At 32.7% G+C, this 23,939-nt stretch overlaps 1 protein-coding gene across 2 annotated transcripts in view; it reads left to right on the top strand.

Moving 5' to 3' along the window:
* The window catches only part of LOC145246061 (intermembrane lipid transfer protein VPS13A-like), a 468,532-nt gene that overhangs the window by 410,393 nt on the left and 34,200 nt on the right, over positions 1 to 23,939 (top strand). For both annotated transcript variants that reach the window (XM_080107901.1, XM_080107902.1), the window contains 6 exons: positions 355 to 463; positions 3,807 to 3,926; positions 6,214 to 6,338; positions 8,716 to 8,797; positions 14,716 to 14,829; positions 18,365 to 18,440. In XM_080107901.1, coding sequence (XP_079964027.1) covers positions 355 to 463; positions 3,807 to 3,926; positions 6,214 to 6,338; positions 8,716 to 8,797; positions 14,716 to 14,829; positions 18,365 to 18,440 — 626 coding nt within the window. The remainder of the gene's footprint in view (positions 1 to 354; positions 464 to 3,806; positions 3,927 to 6,213; positions 6,339 to 8,715; positions 8,798 to 14,715; positions 14,830 to 18,364; positions 18,441 to 23,939) is intronic.

Here is a 23,939-nt window from a genome sequence, read left to right on the forward strand (position 1 = left end):
GACATTTGTGGATGAAATTTCTTAATAAGGTTCTGAACTGTCAACAATTTTAAAGACATAAATCAATTTTTTTAAATTGTTGATAATATTTTACAACCTTATTAAGAAATTTCATCATCTCTTTCATAATTCCGTCCTTTTGGTAGATTTTCTATCTTTTTATACCATTTATGTGTTTAAATCCAAACTTAAAGATTCTGTTTTGAGTGAATTTTTTTTATAATCCCAGATTCTACACTTAGTATATTTTGCATATTTTCTTTTTTTTTTTTTTTTTTTTTTTCAAATGACAATAATTGAATCGTAAAATTTTCTTTATTTCCCTCATTAAAACTTCTCTTTATTTTTTTCCAGATATTTCAAGGTGCTAATACAAGAAATGTCGGCCAAAGTCGATCAAGGTTTCTTAAATGCTATCATTCAGTTATTTTCATCAGATGAAGTCATTTCCAGATCAGAAGAGGTGATTATCTTTTTGTCTTATTTTATTGAAATAAAAAATCTACTCAATAAAATTAACCAGGTTGGATTTTCAAAGTTAAACCCAAATAGCATTTAAGCTGATGGACATATTGAATAATAGGCACCCCAAAACAAGCAAATATGAAAAGGATAGATTCAGCTTGACACTACTTGCTTCCATTTCCAGATACTCATGCACACATATTGAACCTGTAAGCCGACATAAAATTCACAACTATTTTTAAAGTCAGGATTGTGATTTTCCATGATAGAAGTGTTGATTGAATTTTAAAATAAAATATGTATAAGATATGTTTGAAAAACCAAATTACAACGCAATATTATGAAAATAAACAAATATTTATTTGTTTAAAATTAACATTTCGGAGCTATACGCCATCCTCAGAATTTTTTTTTTTTTCTTGCTATAAGTTGAAAAAAAAAATCAGTTAGTAAAGAGTCTACGTATTGTCTGTTTGTGGTGTTTTTAAAATGCTGGAAAAAATGTAATAATTCCTCAGACATACTTCTCCATTGTATGGTAAATCAATACACTGACTGACTGGGATAGCTTCCTTACATTTATATCAGATCTACCTCTGCGTTTGACAAGCTCCTGGACTTGACCATTACTCCTGATCTGAAATGGAACATGTGCATCAAATCTGTTGCCAAGGTCGCTGGGAAAATGGTGGGATCCTTCTATTAGTCCAGTAGATATCTCACTGCTGATGCAATTCTCTAGCTATATAAGAGCCAGGACATCCAAGGATGGAGTACTATTGCCATCATCTGGGCAGGAGCTGCTAGAAAGACTTTATCCTGCCTTGACAGAGTTCAAAATATTTGCAACCTAGTAGAGGACGCCCTTTTCTCTTCCCTGCAATCTCTTTCTCACAGAAGAGATGTTGCAAGCCTGTCTCTGTTACTTTCATGGCAAGTGCTCGTCTGAGCTCCAATCTAGGGTCTCCCCACACCAAACTTACACGAGAAACATTCGTCTGACTGAAAACACTATCAATAATTCCCCCTCACTCTTTATCTGTGCCTAAACCTAAGTGTAGATTCCATGAACAAAGCTTCTTTCTTAGAACTGCACGCCTGTGGAACTTTCTTCCATTTGCCTGCTTTCCTGCTGATTATAATATTGTTGTCTTCAAATCCAACGTAAGCAAGTTCTTGATGAGCCGTTCCCATTAAGTAATCCAATTTACCAAATTTCCACTAGCAATTACTACGACACTGCCCCATTGACCACTGTACACTTATTAACCCTTATCCTCGAGTGGCCTCTGGGCCTTGATAAGTGGTGACTCCTTTGTAAAAAAAAAAAATGGACAATGCATTTGCAAACACGATTGAAAGTCAGGGTTGTGATGTCTCTGATAGAAGCATTGATTGAATTTTAAAATAAAATATTTTTTTTAATTAAGATTATTCTGCCTTGTAGTCCTGGGTATGTATAGCCTTTAGACACCCAGTAGTGAGGTCTAAAGTCAAAAATAAAAAAATTATCTCCTACAAAACAACCAAACCAAAACACCATGAATAAATTTTGAAGATATAAAGAACTTGAAGCATAAAAATCATTTCAAAATTACTGGATTTGGCATTAAAGAACCCCAAAATGGCTGATATGCCATTAAACAAAAACAACCAACCAAATATTTTGTGTTTGTTTTTCTGTAGTGGTACGTTAAAAAATAATATTGCTGGTTTTTTTATTGCTTTTTTTTTTTTCTGTTATGAAAATGTATGAAAAACATACTTTTCTCTTTTTTTTTTTTATACAAAAATGTATAAAAAAATAAAAAAAAAAAAAAAAAACGCACACACATACTCCACAAACTTTGTAATCAAAAAAAGGATGCAAATTTTTTATGCCCAACTTGGCAGACTAGACACAAGGTCGGTTTTTAATTTAGGAAATCCCCAATTCCTCAAAAAAAGGAGCTCTCTTGATTGAGACAAAAATAAAAATTGCCTCCATCTAGATGGATTTCTCTTTCACTGACCAAGGACAGCAAAGGTATTGACAAAACAATGTAAAATAGTTATTATTTTAAAAAGTAAAATGCTGACAGTTTTGCTTACAGAAAAAAAACAGTAACATTTTTAAAGTGTATGTCAATGACATAAGTATAAATGAATTTCATAAAACTACTTTTGTTAAATAACAATATACAAAAAAAAAAAACAATAATATACAGATCTATTACTTTCCAGTGAATTACTTCCCTTAGATGTAACTTACAAAAACAGAAAAAAAGGAAATATATGTACGCACATGTGTATAATAAATAATAAATATAGCTACATCTAAGTGAAACAAAATATAATTATTACTTGTAAAAAAAAAAAAAATTTTATTAAAAAGCGACCTTGTATCTAACTCTGCTCTCGTGGGGAGGCAAGTAACTAGGAACGATAATTTAATAGTAAGAAACATAAATGTCAACATGCATCTAATAATTTCAACAATGATTTAAGAGCCTCTGCAAATCTTTTCTTCTGCCGTCTTATTATCCAGACATAAACACTCCTCCTCAGAGTGTTTGTATATAATTTAAAAAAATGTTTGTTCTTTCTGAAGACTAGGTATACTTCGAAAATTTAAAGAACATAAGACCACAATACCTTCCTGGATTGAAACATTGTCTGTAACTAAATAATTTATAACTGATAATTATTGAAATCTTTTAGGTTATAGTCGGCTAACGCATTTCTGAATTTCTGGAGTATCGCTATCGGAAACAGCGACAAGGCAAATCAGTTCGTTCACCTTTTATTATTCTGCAGTATTTCTATTGTGAAGCGATTTATTGAAATAAAATATAAGAAAAGGACATTATTGAAAAGTACACAATAAATATTAACAAAATTATACAGTAAAAATAATACGATTAGTATTTATTTGAATTTTGAAATTAAAATAACAAAATTTCAAACATCATAAATGTATCCAATACATAATATTCCCAAAATAGTTTTAAAATATTTTAAAGTGTTTTCAATAATTCTTAAAAAAAAAACTATAAAACTAATTTCAATAATTTTTAATTAAAAGATCAAAAAAACTTTTTAATGATTATTAGATAAATAAAGATCGGAAAATTGTGATAAAAAAAAGCACATGCACAGGGAGAAATGGGCATTAGAGAAAAAAAGCGAAAGAACTGTCACCGCTTCCAGTAGTGTTTTTCAATATTGTCATTTTTTTTTTTTTTGTTTACCAGTGTTTTTCTACAAGACTGCATTGTTATAGCCCTCAAACAACTCCTTACACACTACACACAATGCTTTAAGCAAACTACAAAATACTTTTTTTTTTTTTTTTTTTTCAGACCCGTTTGTTCACTGAAGACTGTGTAGCAGTTCAAACGAAACTTCTGGATATTGTTGGTTTATCTTTGGTTGAGGGTCAAAAGAACTTCTACGATTACTTACATTTCTCACCTATTAAGGTTAGTAAAACTGCTTAATATTTAATAATTTAATGTTCATGTGTAATTTTGCCCCCTCCGTTTCTTCCCCCCCTCCGTTTCTTCCCCCCCCTCCGTTTCTTCCCCCCCCCTCCGTTTCTCCCTCCCCCCTTCGTTCCCCCCCCTCCGTTTCTTTCCCCCCCCTCCGTTTCTTTCCCCCCCCTCCGTTTCTTCCCCCCCTCCGTTTCTTTCCCCCCCCCCTCCGTTTCTTTCCCCCCCTCCGTTTCTTCCCCCCCCTCCGTTTCTTTCCCCCCCCTCCGTTTCTTTCCCCCCCCTCCGTTTCTTCCTCCCCCCCTCCGTTTCTTTCCCCCCCTGCCGTTTCTTCCTTTCCCCCCCTGCCGTTTCTTCCTTTCCCCCCCTGCCGTTTCTTTCTTTCCCCCCCTGCCGTTTCTTTCTTTCCCCCCCTGCCGTTTCTTTCTTTCCCCCCCTGCCGTTTCTTTCTTTCCCCCCCTGCCGTTTCTTTCTTTCCCCCCCTGCCGTTTCTTTCTTTCCCCCCCTGCCGTTTCTTTCTTTCCCCCCCTGCCGTTTCTTTCTTTCCCCCCCTGCCGTTTCTTTCTTTCCCCCCCTGCCGTTTCTTTCTTTCCCCCCCTGCCGTTTCTTTCTTTCCCCCCCCTGCCGTTTCTTTCTTTCCCCCCCCTGCCGTTTCTTTCTTTCCCCCCCCTGCCGTTTCTTTCTTTCCCCCCCTGCCGTTTCTTTCTTCCCCCCCCCTGCCGTTTCTTTCTTTCCCCCCCTGCCGTTTCTTTCTTTTCCCCCCCTGTTTTTCTTTTCCCCCCCTGTTTTTCTTTTCCCCCCCTGTTTCTTTCTTTTCCCCCCCTGTTTCTTTCTTTTCCCCCCCTGTTTCTTTCTTTTCCCCCCCTGTTTCTTTCTTTTCCCCCCCTGTTTCTTTCTTTTCCCCCCCTGTTTCTTTCTTTTCCCCCCCTGTTTCTTTCTTTTCCCCCCCTGTTTCTTTCTTTTCCCCCCCTGTTTCTTTCTTTTCCCCCCCTGTTTCTTTCTTTTCCCCCCCCCCTGTTTCTTTCTTTTCCCCCCCCTGTTTCTTTCTTTTCCCCCCCTGTTTCTTTCTTTCCCCCCCCCCTGTTTCTTTCTTTCCCCCCCCCCTGTTTCTTTCTTTCCCCCCCCCCCCCCTGTTTCTTTCTTTCCCCCCCCCCCCCCCCCTGTTTCTTTCTTTTCCCCCCCTGTTTCTTTCTTTCCCCCCCCTGTTTCTTTCTTTTCCCCCCCTGTTTCTTTCTTTCCTCTCCCTCCCTGTTTCTTTCTTTCCTCTCCCTCCCTGTTTCTTTCTTTCCTCTCCCTCCCTGTTTCTTTCTTTCCTCTCCCTCCCTGTTTCTCTCTTTCCTCTCCCTCCCTGTTTCTCTCTTTCCTCTCCCTCCCTGTTTCTCTCTTTCCTCTCCCTCCCTGTTTCTCTCTTTCCTCTCCCTCCCTGTTTCTTTCTTTCCTCTCCCTCCCTGTTTCTTTCTTTCCTCTCCCTCCCTGTTTCTTTCTTTCCTCTCCCTCCCTGTTTCCTTATTTCCCCTCCCTCCCTGTTTCCTTATTTCCCCTCCCCCACTGTTTCCTTATTTCCCCTCCCCCACTGTTTCCTTATTTCCCCTCCCCCACTGTTTCCTTATTTCCCCTCCCCCACTGTTTCCTTATTTCCCCTCCCCCACTGTTTCCTTATTTCCCCTCCCCCACTGTTTCCTTATTTCCCCTCCCCCACTGTTTCCTTATTTCCCCTCCCCCACTGTTTCCTTATTTCCCCTCCCCCACTGTTTCCTTATTTCCCCTCCCCCACTGTTTCCTTATTTCCCCTCCCCCACTGTTTCCTTATTTCCCCTCCCCCACTGTTTCCTTATTTCCCCTCCCCCACTGTTTCCTTATTTCCCCTCCCCCACTGTTTCCTTATTTCCCCTCCCCCACTGTTTCCTTCTTTCCCCTCCCCCACTGTTTCCTTCTTTCCCCTCCCCCACTGTTTCCTTCTTTCCCCTCCCCCACTGTTTCCTTCTTTCCCCTCCCCCACTGTTTCCTTCTTTCCCCTCCCCCACTGTTTCCTTCTTTCCCCTCCCCCACTGTTTCCTTCTTTCCCCTCCCCCACTGTTTCTTTCTTTCTCCCCCCCCCCCCAAGTGTCTTCCCCCCTGTTTTTTTTTCCCCGTTTTTCCTCCCCTGTTTTCTTTTTTTTCCCTCCGTTTCTTTTCCCCCCTCTCTCCGTTTCTCCCCCCCCCCTCCGTTTGTTTTTTTACTCTATTTCTTTTTTCTTCATTTAAAATTACAAAAGATTTTTTTTTTTTTGTTTTCCAGATTCATCTAAGTTTCTCATTACAAGCTGGAGAAGATGGACAGGTTGAGATCAAATCCAATGTACTCAACATTTTCTTGCAAAGTGTTGGCGTCGTACTCACAGATATACAAGATGTGGTCTTCAAGTATTTTACATTTTTATTTTATCAAATTTCAAAACTTTAACTTTTTTAAAAATGAAAAAAAAAAAAATGTAAATTTCAGAAAGTTTTATTTGTATGCAAAAGTAATCAGATTTTGAAATATATTGGAAAGTTTTGGAATTTTTTAGATGAGGATTTTTAATCATTCAAACTACTTTGCTCATCTTGGATATTATTCTCAATGTTTCAGATGATGTAACCTTTGACCTTCAGGTGTGAATTGTTAAACTTGGAAATCTGTACAGAATTTCAAATTAATCCCTTTATTTAATCCCTTTATTTAATCCCTGTTGACAGTTTGTTTTCATTCCATCAGTCGTGACTGGATAGGAGTCATTGGCTGAAACGTAAGAATAAAATCAAAGATGAGCACAGTAGTCTGAATGATAAAGTTTTAAATCCCCATTTAAAAAATTCCAAAACTTAAATTTTTTCTTTCAATATACAGTGCAACCCGGATATAAGAGACTAAGTACCGAGTCGGCTCTTATATCCGGGGTCACACTGTACAATATATCAGGTCTCTTATATCCGGGAGTTAAACTGCACAATATATCGGGTCTCTTATATACGGGTTACACTCTATTTCAAAATCCAAATTAGCTTTGCATAGGTTACATTAGTTCCTATTTACTTGCCTCCATACAAGGGCAATTAGACACAAGGTCGGTTTTTAATGTGAGGAAAACCCAGCTCCCCAAAAAGGGACACTCTGGATACGAACAAAAATTAAAAATTGTCTCGTCATGAAGGATTTCTCCTACACTGACCATAGACAGAAAAGATCAAGTCTAGTATCAGAACACATACTACAAAATTCTCCTATATTGAAAATCACATTTTTAAAAACTCATGTTATACCTGCAATGAAACAAAAATCTCATTCCAAAAATCATATAAATTTATAAAATAGTTGTACTTTTAACTAAGAAAATGTGTTTCTGAGTAGCATTTGCAATACTGCTTTAATATTTGTTAATGGAGTCACTATCTTTGAGAGTATCACTGAGAAAATTGACCATATGTTGTCCACTCGTCCCACTGCCAATATTCACATCTGTGAAAGTTTCAATACAAATGATGCTTTCTTGCTTATGAGACCTGACACGCTGTGGGCCCACAGATAGCCGATTTGTGGAAATAGATAATAAGTCATCGGGTAGTAATTGAGGGCTTTTTTGAGGTAAAGCTTCGGGTCCCTGCTTCCCCAACTGTACTGACATGCAGAAGTTCAAGTGTAACGTGAACCGACTTCTTGCTGCCCAACTCCCTGCATAGTACCCCTGTAGCTTATGTCACTGATAGTAGCCCCCTACATCAAAGTGGCAATGTACCTTGTTTGGGGTGAAAATGTAATTAAAAAAAACAAAAAAAAAAAAAAACAATGAATCTAATACAGTAAAATTGAAATATTTCGAAAATGTCAAATTTTTGAGTGTTTAGGGTCCAAAAACCTAAATTCAGTTTTGCTCCCAAAGGAAAACTTATGAAAATACTAGCAAGGCGGCCAGCGTTGTCCAGTCATAAAATATGTTTAAATATGATATTTTAATTTATGCAGATTTCATATTTATTATTATAGTCAACTTTCTATTGATTATATTGTCTTTAATATATATAGTAGTGATTTTAAACTCACTCACGTTCCTTATGCTGATGGACAATTTGCAAGTTTTCTAGATCTTTTTCTGACCACTTGCACTGAAGTGTTCTCACCATTCCTTTTGTCCTCACTGGAATCTTCCTATCACTCGGTTGTCTCAAACCAAAAGTGCTACGCATTGAAACAAACGCCAAAAGACTGCCCCGCAGTAAATAAAAAAAAAATGCCCCATCATCGTAATGCTCCCGCGATGACCTCGTTAAGCAGCCACCTGTCAATCAAACCTTTTTGACTTTTTAACTCTTAACATGCTTCTCAATTCCTTTGCCCTTGGGGACGAGATGGTTAAGTGGTTGGCTTTTTTTTCCCCCTTTCATTTCCACCTTTGCGTCAAGGCTTTGGGGTTCAATCCTACCATCCTACTAAAACTTTTTTTTTTTTTTTTTTTTTACACACACCTCCAAACACCCAGGCAATGCTGGGTACCCCCCCCCCCGCTAGTTACAATATAAAAAGAAAAATAAACTTGAACTTAAATAATGGAAAATTTTGTACATTATATTACAACTTACCATGAAAAAATATATAAATGTTGTCCATATTTCCTGATGAAGACTCTTATATGGGCCAAAAATCTGAAGTTTAAATAAATGTTTAAAAAAAATATCTACATTTTTGTTTCTCAATTACAATGCTTTCAAACATTGGAGATATTTCTAAAAAAATTTTGATCATTTTGTTTTGTTTTTTTTTCAGATTAGGATATTTTGAGAGAAAACACAGTTTTTATAACCAAAGTCAGTTGTTTGGTCAGATGAGTCAGCATTATGCTGGACAGGTAAGTCAATAAAATCTTTTAAGATCTGTCCATTTTGATCCACACATTTAGCAATAAGAAAATGTTATTTAAACTTAAGCATAAGCAGACAGATGGAAAAAGTCTCTCAGATGTGTGAATATATATATATATATATATATATAGTCTCTGGATCTTGAGGTGAATAGGAGCACAGATTAATGAATCCTGTGGTATCCAGTCTGACAAAATATTTTTAGGAGGTAATATTATATAAGATGATCCCAGCCAAAAAGAGAATAGCTCAATATACTTGATAGAGTAAATGGAATTTATAGTTTTTTTTATTTATTTAAATATAATTTTTCAAATTGGAAATTTATTTGGACAAAGAATACAATTCAGAGTTTTTTTCCTCAACTCATGGAGCAATTAATTTTAAGGAAAAAACTCTGATTTGTATTTGTTCAAATAAATTTCCATTTTGAAAAATGATTATCTGAATGAAATTTAAATTAAAAAAAAAAAAAAACATGTATATTAGTGTTGGGACGCTTAATCAGAATTGGTAATTGAAAATTAGAACTTTTGGGAGTATCGGAATTGGAAAAATGTGTCTATTTTCTGATGCCCAAAACGATTCTTTTTATTGCATTTATTTCTTTGTTTTTATTAAGCACTTAATTTTCCATGGCTTGTATTATTGATGAAATAATAAATATTTATTGATGTTAAACTCAGTAAAACTAAAATCTATAGATCAACCCATAAGTTTATTTCTACATTTGCAAAACTATATGCACATACTGCATGGTTTTGTGGCAATCTGACCCATTCAAACACAGATGCACAAAATGAACTTTATATTTAGAAATTTAAAAAGAATCAGAATTGGTGATTGTATTGGAATCCTGAATTAATAGAATCAGTAATTGTTGGAATTTAGGGGGAAAATATTGGAATCATGCCACTACTGACTTAGAAATGAAGTTGACAAAGATACAAATAATCTTTAGAAGTTCTACACAGTTAAGTGGAACAATTGATATAAGAAATTCAAAGTTAAATAAAGCTTTATTATATCATCAGAATAATAAGAAAAAGGGAAAATTAACTTTTTAGACAGTGGCAATTCGAAGCTGAATGCTTTTCATCAGAAAAGAAAAGCCAGAGTAGTTTGGTAGACTGTTCCTTATACACAGTTACTTATATATATATATATATATATATATATATATATATATACACACACACACACACATACTAGAGGATGTATTAAATGTAAGGTTTAATTACTTGAAGTAAAAACAAAAAAATGGAAAGAAACTTAGACCTGTGCATGCAAGTATTATGGTTTTTCTGAACAGCTCACTTCTTGTAAGTAAAAAAGAAAAAAAAAAAAATACTCAAGCTGAGATTAAGACCTAAAGACAGTCAAGTATGCTAACCATTAGGCCAGCTTGCCATGATCTTTAAAAAGTGTTTCCAAACCTTCTTATTCTTAACATAATGTGAACAATTCGTGCATGTGCAGTTGTGAAACAGTTGACAAACAGATAAAAAATCTGATAACTCCCAAATATCAATTTTAATCCTTTAGCAGCCCTTTATTTTTGGGGGGGTATGAAAACAGATTAAAGGTTTTCCACATGTCTGAATATCCTATATACCAAAATTTCAAGTTTGTAGATCAAAAATGTGGTTAGTCCTCACACACACATTCTCATTTTTATAGATATGACTTTTATTTGGATAAATGTTTATAGGTTTAAAATTTTACAACTGTTAGCATTTTCTTATGGAAACTTCTATTATAGATCCTAAACAGAAACAATGGAGACCATAAGATGAACATTTGATTGCACGTTTTTTCTCAGAGAGTTTACTAGCATGCTAATGACCATTCACTGTAAAATTATCTACAGCCATGATGCGACCACACTTAGAATTTGCATCATCAGTCAGGAACCTCCATCTTGCTTAGAATTATTGACTGCCTGGAAACTGGTCTTAGTCATGCAACCAAGCAAATACTGGTTGTTATCCAAAATTCCCCCTATATTAATAAACAAAAATAAAGAAAGACCGTTATGATATGCATCCATGATAGAACAATCACATTTAAAGTCACGTGAATTTATCAAGTAGTTTCATTTTCATTAAAAAAAAATTAGTTTAAAACAATTTTAAGCGATTATAGGGAAATCGTAGGTATTACAAGGCTGATTTCGCAGCTTTGAATTCTTGAATTATCTCCCTTTGTGCAAGATGGCCACATAAACAGTCCTTTCTTGCTTATTCATAAAATTTGATTTTCTTTTTTAAAAATAAAACTACAATTTACATGATTTTCGGAATATGACATTTTCGTTCCAAACTAAATACTCTATCAGACACCTGCCATATTCTGAATACCTTGCCTCCCTAGGTTTGGATTCATTGAAGCTTCATTGTCTAGTAATTGACTCTGTAAATACCTGCAAAAATATGAACCCTTCGTAGGCATGGGTTATTCAAACTTGTGTGTATTTTCATATTGTTCAGTACACTACTATTGTTGTTCCAAATCACTGATTTGTGAGGCAGGAGAGACAGCAAGAGGTCAATAATTAGTTTCTTAATCCTATTGTACCCGAGTATTCAAACATGTGCTGTTTCTTATTTTATCTTTCCAAGTCACACACACACATTAAAATTTATTCACACATGGGTGTTTCTAAAAATTACCACATTCACCCACACCAAACTCCTTGGAGTCAAGCAGGACTCTTGAAAAAGTGCAGACGTAGTAGAAAACGCTCTCCTTGCCAAAAATATGAATTTTTGACCAATCAGGGCTCGACTTTAAAAAAAAAAAGCTTATTTCTACCAGCTTCTGGAGTCTTATAAAAAAAAATAAAAATATAAAAAGGCCAAAAAGAACTTTCTGCAGACAGAGGATGCTGATAGCATGCATGCAGAGTGAATACAGTAGCACACACAACAGGCTATATCACGCCCCAAGGAACATTGCTTGACTCTCTCTCTCTTTCTGTCACCTCTCACAATCCCAATTCCTTTCTTTTTCCTTTTTAATGTAAATAAACAAAAGTTTATTTTACATTATTTCATAATGTATCTCTGTTTTATTTATTTATTGTTCAGGGAGAATTATGCAAATCCCCAACAAACATGTCTAAAAACCATGTTCACACGTGTTTGCTTCCAAGCAAAGTGACGACTTCTCTCCTTTCACTCTCGTTCCTTGGGCCATAGGACATCGCATCCATTCTAGCACACAGGAGATCGATCTGACATCTGAGTTCATTAAGCTAATGCTAACTGTACAATATTTCTTGTTATTCACGACTAACAAAATTATACACAATTAATATTTAACAAATGAGTATAGCAATTAAAAAAGATATAAGTTGTCCTTAAAATCATAAACATTGTTCTAAGCTATTCAAACGAGAGATATTCAAACGAGAGATATTCAAACGAGAGATATTCAAACGAGAGATATTCAAACGAGAGATATTCAAACGAGAGATATTCAAAAGTGTGTATTTCCTGCGACACATGTATGCACTACTTTTTCTATGCAAATCCTTCCACACAAGGCATGAAGCCACTTGATGTAAAGAGCTAACAAAACAAAAGATGCCAAGGTCAAGCCTATAGGTAGGAGGAAAACGGTGAACAGAAAATTTCACAAATTCACAGTTGTTGCAAAGAAGTTACTGAAATAGGAAGCTGTAAATGAGATATCAAAACGACGAATTAATGAAGACCACTAGAATAATTAGTCAAACGAGCTGAAACAAAGGAAGCAGGGAATAGATCAAACAATTCTGAAGCATACATGCTATAATAGTATTTGTAGAAAAGACTGAGACTAACAACGTCACATCTGTGTGAGAGAGAGGTTGCAGTGAATAAGAAGACAGTGAATAGATGAAGACCACTAGATCAGCGAGTCAAACGAGCTGAAACAAAGGAAGCAGGGAATAGATCAAATAATTCTGAAGGATACATGCTATAATAGTATTTGTAGAAAAGACTAACAACGTCACATCTGTGTGAGAGAGAGGTTGCAGTGAATAAGAAAACAGTGAATAGATGAAGACCACTAGATCAGCGAGTCAAACGAGCTGAAACAAAGGAAGCAGGGAATAGATCAAACAATTCTGAAGGATACATACTATAATAGTATTTGTAGAAAAGACTGAGACTAGCAACATCACATGCAGAGTTGAAAGAGTGGAGCCAACCAACTTAGAGACACACTTTTGATCTTATCAGGAACCCTCAAATGGAACGGATTCACCAATCGAAATATAGCAACCGTAATCTTACATAGATAATAATTCACTGGAATATACGTTTAAAAATGATTATTTTTTTACTGATCAGACTTGTTATCACTTGATTCTTAAACTATTATTATTATTAAACTATTGTCTTTCTGCCAATCCTTCTTAAATCACTATTTAGTAGTTACTAGCTTGAATGCTTAGCTTTGTCTGGGTGTTTGGAGGTGTGTGTTGAGAAAAAAAAGTTGTAGTAGGCAGGCAGGCTCGAACCTTGAGGCGAAGGCGGAAAAGAAAGTGAAAGAAAACCTGACATTTTACCGCTACTCCATGACACAACTGGAGTTCAGAACGTTGAAATTAGTGAAGTCATTCCAACCGATACGATGACTTGTAAAAATGACGATGCAAAAAGCAAAAAAAAATAACCTTCCTTGTAGAAAACTGCCCAGTTGAAGATGAATTATGTTTTAGCCAATTTTCTTTATATTTGTTGTCCGAAGGGTTGAGCTTCAAATGATACCGATTTTGTAAAAATCCATTGCCTCTGTCGAAAGTTTTAGGCATACATACATACATTCAAATAGACAGGTGAGATTTATATTATAGATAAGACAATTCCAATATTTTCCCTGATTCCGATACAATTCCCAATTCAGATACGATTCCCGATTCTTCATAAGTCTATAAATATTTAAGAGTTGTTATTTCTGATTACCGTCAAAACACATGTAAAATGTGCAGATATTTTCTGAAGCTTAAAAACTGAAGGATTCTCAATATATTTTAGTTTTAAATCAATAAATATTTTATCATTTATATAAGCAGTGGAAGATGTTGCTTTAAACAAAACCAAATAAAAAGACAAAAGAATTGTTTTTTACATCATAAAATAGACAAAAAAAGTTTTCCGATACTCCCAAAAGTTCTGATTTTCATAATTCCGATTAATCATCCGAACACTGCTATTCAGCAATAAATGTTGAACCCAATTTTGGATTACATTTTCATTTAGTGCCCAAAGTTCTTTCCCCTTAAACATTTAATAAAACTTTCTTGTTTTCTGTTTAAGAAACAATTTTACTTCTATTGAATTTAACTTTTGTTTGATGCATGGATAGATGGGTGATATTTTAAACCCATGCGTTTTAGGTGAAAACATTACGTACTTATATCATGTCGAAATTAGTATAAATTCCAAAAATTACAAAAAATGATCTAGTAGATGATATGCTAGAAGTATTTTAAATAAAATTTTTAAAAAATCAGCCAAAATTACATTGAAGATGTTGTATTTAAAGAGTGGTATGTATTTAAGATCAAGGCCGATAAGTTAGAATTGTTCACAAATTACAGAAACTTGTAAAGCTTGATTGCAGTTATCTTCCCTGGATCTTTCAAACTCTCCATTAAAACATGATAAAACTCTATAAATTGCTGAACTCGATAATTTTTATTTTTACACAATTATTTTTCTACTGGATCATTTTTTAGTAATTTATACTAATTTTCACATTACACATAAGTACATAATGTTTTCATCTGAAATACGTTTGTTTTAGAAGGTCACTAATCTACACAAGAACTTTTGTTTTTCTTTTTTTTTTTATATGTATATTACTCCAGCAAATAAAACTTTTTTTTTTTTTTTAATTTTTTTTTTTACAGGCAATCAAACAAATGTATGTGTTAGTGTTGGGACTAGATGTATTAGGAAATCCGTTTGGTCTTATCCGTGGATTGGGAGAAGGATTAGAAGATCTCTTTTATGAACCATATCAGGTAAGTGTTTTTTTCTAATCTTACTATACTAGAGATTTGGTGTCTGTATAAAAAAAAAATGATTGACTCATTGAAAGTAATGCAAAAATGTATTACCATTGCCAGAAAAGAATTCATATGCAAATTAGATCTTGGGCTGCATAAAAGCAAGCTATTTGAAGAATGGGGGAGTTCGTTTTGAGGAAGGCAAGCCATGCACGTGTGCTATATCGCGGCATAACATTTGGAGCTGATAGAACACATTGAAGTTTCAGAGGTATTGCGAATTACAGTGTCCGTAAAAAAAAAAAAAGGCTGTCAATTATTCTTTAGATTACAAAATGAAATATAAAATAAGTTATCATTTTATTATTTTTTCATTAAAATTATAAAGTTTTAGCTTTTTTTTTTTTTTAGTTTTAGATTTGCTGTCATAAAAATGAATTCTGGTCACAGCACCATTATAAAAAAAAAAAAAAAAAAAAAAAAAAAAAGCATAGCCCTTGATTTCTTTTGATGTGCAACCATATAATTTTAATAGTAGTTTGTGGGATTAAGTGGATCTCTTTCTTTCTCAATTGAAACTGGTTGGGAGGTTGGTGCCAGTTTGTTATCAATAATTGAGTGAAACATTTTAAAACGTTAAGTAAAAATTTGCACATCATCATTTACGTAAACATGTACTTTTGCACGTGTGCATTTTCATCAGTGAGCGATCAAATAACCAGATAAATAAAGTCTCTTTTATACATAGGTGCGCAATTGCTGGCCTTCATTCTCCAATCGTCGCTTTCCTACATGTGGGCCGTGATCCTCTCATGGGTGTTGATCTTCTGTTTAACTTGAGACGAATTTACTCATGCATGAAAACACAATTGCTGAGGTTTCAAAGGTTTTATTAGAGAGTTTGTTCACAGCGGAGAGAGACTACCTAAGCTGAAGTTAATTTCTTTTTACTTGTTCTACATGGGAATTGAGAGAAGCAGATGGGCAGGTATCAAGGAGATATTCATATAGATTCTTTCTACATTGTTAGATGCCTATCACCTGGCTCCCAAAAATCCTATTTGTTTCTCTCTTTGAAGGCATGACATCATCACCCCCTTATATTTTGACACCTAAATGTCTAGTGTTTTGTCTAGGGAGCTAATCTTTTCAGCCCCCCTCCTCCACTTTAATCACACCATCTACAGCTTGTATATTTTCATTTATTGCCAAGTTATCCTGACGTACTAACATAACTCTCACCAAAATTTGTACTAGTTAACATAATCATTACTTACTGGTGTAGGGCCTCTATATATAATGGTAGTATTTAATATAAAACTTGTTTCTAGTTGACTTGAAAGGAATACCTTCCTTTGTTAGTAAGACCTACAAGTTTAATTATAAATTGTAGTTAAAAGGAGAATAAGTTATCTTTTTATCATTTTTTTCATGAAACTGTTTTAGCTTACATCTGCATTCATAAAAATGAATCCTGGTCATGATACCATTATAGAAGGATGACCCGTGTTTTTATTTATATATATATATATATATATTTATTTATATATATATATATATATATATATATATATATATATATATATATATATATATGAGCAAACAGTTAATAAAATATATTAAAAAACATTTTGAAATGAGTTAAAAACATATTTAATCTGAAAAGATAAATGGACTATCCATTTATCTAGTGTTTCCTTTTCAGATTAAATATGTTTTTAACTCCTTTCAAAATGTTTTTTAACATATTTTATTAACTGTTTGGTCATATTATAAGCTCTATTTCCTATTTGGTCTTATCGAGCTTTTACATCTGGCTGAGATAATTTAATAAATATTATTTCTTTAATATTTATAATATACTTTAATTTTACCATCTTGGATCATTTTGGTAAATTTAATTGTAATTTTTATTTTATATATATATATATATATATATATATATATATATATATATATATATATATATATAACCAGAGTTTAAACATATCTTACAAGATAAAGTAGATTTCTTTCAGTTGAAACTGTTTGAAAGGTTGGTGTTAATTTGTTGGTAATGCAATATTTAATAGTAAACTTGTTTCTGATCGACTTAAAAAGAAAAGGGCCACCTTCCTTTTTCAGTAAGAAATACAAGTCTAATTATAAATTGGAGTTAAAGTACTGAATTAACTTTTATTAATTTAAGATTATTTTGTAAACTGTTATACTTATTGAAATATAAATATGTCTCTTAAAAATAATAAGCAAAAAGTTTGACTCGGTTATATTTAATCTGCTCTTGGCATTTTCACATCTTGGATCGCCAATTAAATGTAAATGTATTGCTTTAAAAATAAAATAAATATATGGAAAGAACAAAAGGTCTTGGCACCTTAAAATCAAGTCTTATCATGCTAGAATATCCTGTACCTCTACAAGTCCACCATTCGCCTATACATGAAGTATTGTTGTCACATCTGGGCTAGTGCATCTACCACTAGTCTCTCCCTCTTGGATAGGGTCCAAAAAAAGGGGGGGGGTCTGCAATCTAATAGGTCCCACTTTGTCAATTAAGTTCCAACCCCTATTCTATCACTGCAATGCTGTCATCCCTGTGCCTGTTTTACAAGTATTTTAATGGAATGTGCTCTGATGAATTGTAAAGCTTTATTTTTGTTTCTGAATTTTTTTGATGAATATTGATTATTTGGATTCTTTAGACTACTGTTCTCATCTTAAGTGTTATTTTCACAACATTTCTATTGATGTCACCTCTGATTTTCCATGGTTCACAGATGGACAGTTCTAGGAAAAAAAACCTTCGTTCGTGGAATCTTTGTTTATTTGTAGATACAGGTAGGGAGTAAGAAAAAGTTCATGTTGGAAAGATAGTAAAAAAAATTTAATTTAAATCACATGAACATAAAATAAAATTCTGAAAAAAAAAATTTGTTAATCACTCATTAGAAATATACAAATTGATATAACATTTAATTTCACTGCATTTACTATGAATTATTTTTATTTATTTTTTTTTTTTGTTTATAAGTTCTTGAATGTTCACTCTTTCGTACTTGATCAATTTTTGCCTTTTTAATTTTTGTTTCTTTATTTAACTGCTTCCATATACAGAACTGTCTTGTCACATGACTTTCCTTTTATGGAGATATGTTTATTAGGAAATTTTGTCTTAATTTCTTTGTTGAAATTTAATTTAAATCACATGAACATAAAATAAAATTCTGAAAAAAAAAATTTGTTAATCACTCATTAGAAATATACAAATTGATATAACATTTAATTTCACTGCATTTACTATGAATTATTTTTATTTATTTACTTTTTTTGTTTATAAGTTCTTGAAAGTTCACTCTTTCGTACTTGATCAATTTTTGCCTTTTTAATTTTTGTTTCTTTATTTAACTGCTTCCATATACAGAACTGTCTTGTCACATGACTTTCCTTTTATGGAGATATGTTTATTAGGAAATTTTGTCTTAATTTCTTTGTTGACATGGATGGACATTTTGATAATAAAAATTGTAAATTTTTTTTTTTTTTACAATAGGGTGCTATCCAAGGCCCAGAGGAATTTGCTGAAGGCCTTGCCTTGGGTGTGCGTAGTTTGTTTGGTCATGCCGTAGGTAAGTAAATATTTTTATTTTATAAAATTTTTACTTATAAATTTTCAATCTAGTTTCTGCTTCTCCACTTTGTTTATTTTCTTTTAATTTAACACTGAGTTGTTTTTTTTTGTTTTTGTTTAGTTAGGAGTAAAGTTTTCTGATACTAGACTTTCTTTATTGTCACCTCAATGGAGAGAGTTTGGTGACAATTGGTCAAGCAATGTGAACACTAGTCTGTACACAAACATAGTGACAAACCAACAAATAAATTTAACTGAAAACATAACCTCCTTGATAGAGGTAGAAAATATATATTTACTTTCTGTGCATTAATCTGGCTCAAACTTAAACTTTTTCAAGCTTCCATTCCTTGAAAAATTGATATATATATTTTATTTCTATTCCTTCATGAAATATACAATTTATTTGTATTCCTTCATGAAATATACAATTTATTTGTATTCCTTCATGAAATATACAATTTATTTGTATTCCTTTAGGAAATGTACAACTTATTTGTATTCCTTTAGGAAATGTACAACTTATTTGTATTCCTTTAGGAAATGTACAACTTATTTGTATTCCTTTAGGAAATGTACAACTTATTTGTATTCCTTTAGGAAATGTACAACTTATTTGTATTCCTTTAGGAAATGTACAACTTATTTGTATTCCTTTAGGAAATGTACAACTTATTTGTATTCCTTTAGGAAATGTACAACTTATTTGTATTCCTTTAGGAAATGGACAACTTATTTGTATTCCTTTAGGAAATGGACAACTTATTTGTATTCCTTTAGGAAATGTACAACTTATTTGTATTCCTTTAGGAAATGTACAACTTATTTGTATTCCTTTAGGAAATGGACAACTTATTTGTATTCCTTTAGGAAATGGACAACTTATTTGTATTCCTTTAGGAAATGTACAACTTATTTGTATTCCTTTAGGAAATGTACAACTTATTTGTATTCCTTTAGGAAATGTACAACTTATTTGTATTCCTTTAGGAAATGTACAACTTATTTGTATTCCTTTAGGAAATGTACAACTTATTTGTATTCCTTTAGGAAATGGACAACTTATTTGTATTCCTTTAGGAAATGTACAACTTATTTGTATTCCTTTAGGAAATGTACAACTTATTTGTATTCCTTTAGGAAATGTACAACTTATTTGTATTCCTTTAGGAAATGTACAACTTATTTGTATTCCTTTAGGAAATGTACAACTTATTTGTATTCCTTTAGGAAATGTACAACTTATTTGTATTCCTTTAGGAAATGTACAACTTATTTGTATTCCTTTAGGAAATGTACAACTTATTTGTATTCCTTTAGGAAATGGACAACTTATTTGTATTCCTTTAGGAAATGGACAACTTATTTGTATTCCTTTAGGAAATGGACAACTTATTTGTATTCCTTTAGGAAATGGACAACTTATTTGTATTCCTTTAGGAAATGGACAACTTATTTGTATTCCTTTAGGAAATGGACAACTTATTTGTATTCCTTTAGGAAATGGACAACTTATTTGTATTCCTTTAGGAAATGGACAACTTATTTGTATTCCTTTAGGAAATGGACAACTTATTTGTATTCCTTTAGGAAATGGACAACTTATTTGTATTCCTTTAGGAAATGGACAACTTATTTGTATTCCTTTAGGAAATGGACAACTTATTTGTATTCCTTTAGGAAATGGACAACTTATTTGTATTCCTTTAGGAAATGGACAACTTATTTGTATTCCTTTAGGAAATGGACAACTTATTTGTATTCCTTTAGGAAATGGACAACTTATTTGTATTCCTTTAGGAAATGGACAACTTATTTGTATTCCTTTAGGAAATGGACAACTTATTTGTATTCCTTTAGGAAATGGACAACTTATTTGTATTCCTTTAGGAAATGGACAACTTATTTGTATTCCTTTAGGAAATGGACAACTTATTTGTATTCCTTTAGGAAATGGACAACTTATTTGTATTCCTTTAGGAAATGGACAACTTATTTGTATTCCTTTAGGAAATGGACAACTTATTTGTATTCCTTTAGGAAATGGACAACTTATTTGTATTCCTTTAGGAAATGGACAACTTATTTGTATTCCTTTAGGAAATGGACAACTTATTTGTATTCCTTTAGGAAATGGACAACTTATTTGTATTCCTTTAGGAAATGGACAACTTATTTGTATTCCTTTAGGAAATGGACAACTTATTTGTATTCCTTTAGGAAATGGACAACTTATTTGTATTCCTTTAGGAAATGGACAACTTATTTGTATTCCTTTAGGAAATGGACAACTTATTTGTATTCCTTTAGGAAATGGACAACTTATTTGTATTCCTTTAGGAAATGGACAACTTATTTGTATTCCTTTAGGAAATGGACAACTTATTTGTATTCCTTTAGGAAATGGACAACTTATTTGTATTCCTTTAGGAAATGGACAACTTATTTGTATTCCTTTAGGAAATGGACAACTTATTTGTATTCCTTTAGGAAATGGACAACTTATTTGTATTCCTTTAGGAAATGGACAACTTATTTGTATTCCTTTAGGAAATGGACAACTTATTTGTATTCCTTTAGGAAATGGACAACTTATTTGTATTCCTTTAGGAAATGGACAACTTATTTGTATTCCTTGAGGAAATGGACAACTTATTTGTATTCCTTGAGGAAATGGACAACTTATTTGTATTCCTTGAGGAAATGGACAACTTATTTGTATTCCTTTAGGAAATGGACAACTTATTTGTATTCCTTTAGGAAATGGACAACTTATTTGTATTCCTTTAGGAAATGGACAACTTATTTGTATTCCTTTAGGAAATGGACAACTTATTTGTATTCCTTTAGGAAATGGACAACTTATTTGTATTCCTTTAGGAAATGGACAACTTATTTGTATTCCTTTAGGAAATGGACAACTTATTTGTATTCCTTTAGGAAATGGACAACTTATTTGTATTCCTTTAGGAAATGGACAACTTATTTGTATTCCTTTAGGAAATGGACAACTTATTTGTATTCCTTTAGGAAATGGACAACTTATTTGTATTCCTTTAGGAAATGGACAACTTATTTGTATTCCTTTAGGAAATGGACAACTTATTTGTATTCCTTTAGGAAATGGACAACTTATTTGTATTCCTTTAGGAAATGGACAACTTATTTGTATTCCTTTAGGAAATGGACAACTTATTTGTATTCCTTTAGGAAATGGACAACTTATTTGTATTCCTTTAGGAAATGGACAACTTATTTGTATTCCTTTAGGAAATGGACAACTTATTTGTATTCCTTTAGGAAATGGACAACTTATTTGTATTCCTTTAGGAAATGGACAACTTATTTGTATTCCTTTAGGAAATGGACAACTTATTTGTATTCCTTTAGGAAATGGACAACTTATTTGTATTCCTTTAGGAAATGGACAACTTATTTGTATTCCTTTAGGAAATGGACAACTTATTTGTATTCCTTTAGGAAATGGACAACTTATTTGTATTCCTTTAGGAAATGGACAACTTATTTGTATTCCTTTAGGAAATGGACAACTTATTTGTATTCCTTTAGGAAATGGACAACTTATTTGTATTCCTTTAGGAAATGGACAACTTATTTGTATTCCTTTAGGAAATGGACAACTTATTTGTATTCCTTTAGGAAATGGACAACTTATTTGTATTCCTTTAGGAAATGGACAACTTATTTGTATTCCTTTAGGAAATGGACAACTTATTTGTATTCCTTTAGGAAATGGACAACTTATTTGTATTCCTTTAGGAAATGGACAACTTATTTGTATTCCTTTAGGAAATGGACAACTTATTTGTATTCCTTTAGGAAATGGACAACTTATTTGTATTCCTTTAGGAAATGGACAACTTATTTGTATTCCTTTAGGAAATGGACAACTTATTTGTATTCCTTTAGGAAATGGACAACTTATTTGTATTCCTTTAGGAAATGGACAACTTATTTGTATTCCTTTAGGAAATGGACAACTTATTTGTATTCCTTTAGGAAATGGACAACTTATTTGTATTCCTTTAGGAAATGGACAACTTATTTGTATTCCTTTAGGAAATGGACAACTTATTTGTATTCCTTTAGGAAATGGACAACTTATTTGTATTCCTTTAGGAAATGGACAACTTATTTGTATTCCTTTAGGAAATGGACAACTTATTTGTATTCCTTTAGGAAATGGACAACTTATTTGTATTCCTTTAGGAAATGGACAACTTATTTGTATTCCTTTAGGAAATGGACAACTTATTTGTATTCCTTTAGGAAATGGACAACTTATTTGTATTCCTTTAGGAAATGGACAACTTATTTGTATTCCTTTAGGAAATGGACAACTTATTTGTATTCCTTTAGGAAATGGACAACTTATTTGTATTCCTTTAGGAAATGGACAACTTATTTGTATTCCTTTAGGAAATGGACAACTTATTTGTATTCCTTTAGGAAATGGACAACTTATTTGTATTCCTTTAGGAAATGGACAACTTATTTGTATTCCTTTAGGAAATGGACAACTTATTTGTATTCCTTTAGGAAATGGACAACTTATTTGTATTCCTTTAGGAAATGGACAACTTATTTGTATTCCTTTAGGAAATGGACAACTTATTTGTATTCCTTTAGGAAATGGACAACTTATTTGTATTCCTTTAGGAAATGGACAACTTATTTGTATTCCTTTAGGAAATGGACAACTTATTTGTATTCCTTTAGGAAATGGACAACTTATTTGTATTCCTTTAGGAAATGGACAACTTATTTGTATTCCTTTAGGAAATGGACAACTTATTTGTATTCCTTTAGGAAATGGACAACTTATTTGTATTCCTTTAGGAAATGGACAACTTATTTGTATTCCTTTAGGAAATGGACAACTTATTTGTATTCCTTTAGGAAATGGACAACTTATTTGTATTCCTTTAGGAAATGGACAACTTATTTGTATTCCTTTAGGAAATGGACAACTTATTTGTATTCCTTTAGGAAATGGACAACTTATTTGTATTCCTTTAGGAAATGGACAACTTATTTGTATTCCTTTAGGAAATGGACAACTTATTTGTATTCCTTTAGGAAATGGACAACTTATTTGTATTCCTTTAGGAAATGGACAACTTATTTGTATTCCTTTAGGAAATGGACAACTTATTTGTATTCCTTTAGGAAATGGACAACTTATTTGTATTCCTTTAGGAAATGGACAACTTATTTGTATTCCTTTAGGAAATGGACAACTTATTTGTATTCCTTTAGGAAATGGACAACTTATTTGTATTCCTTTAGGAAATGGACAACTTATTTGTATTCCTTTAGGAAATGGACAACTTATTTGTATTCCTTTAGGAAATGGACAACTTATTTGTATTCCTTTAGGAAATGGACAACTTATTTGTATTCCTTTAGGAAATGGACAACTTATTTGTATTCCTTTAGGAAATGGACAACTTATTTGTATTCCTTTAGGAAATGG

This window comes from Euprymna scolopes, chromosome 23 (genome assembly GCF_053919585.1).
Source record: "Euprymna scolopes isolate OS-2025 chromosome 23, ASM5391958v1, whole genome shotgun sequence".
Taxonomy (NCBI): Eukaryota; Metazoa; Mollusca; class Cephalopoda; order Sepiida; family Sepiolidae; genus Euprymna; species Euprymna scolopes.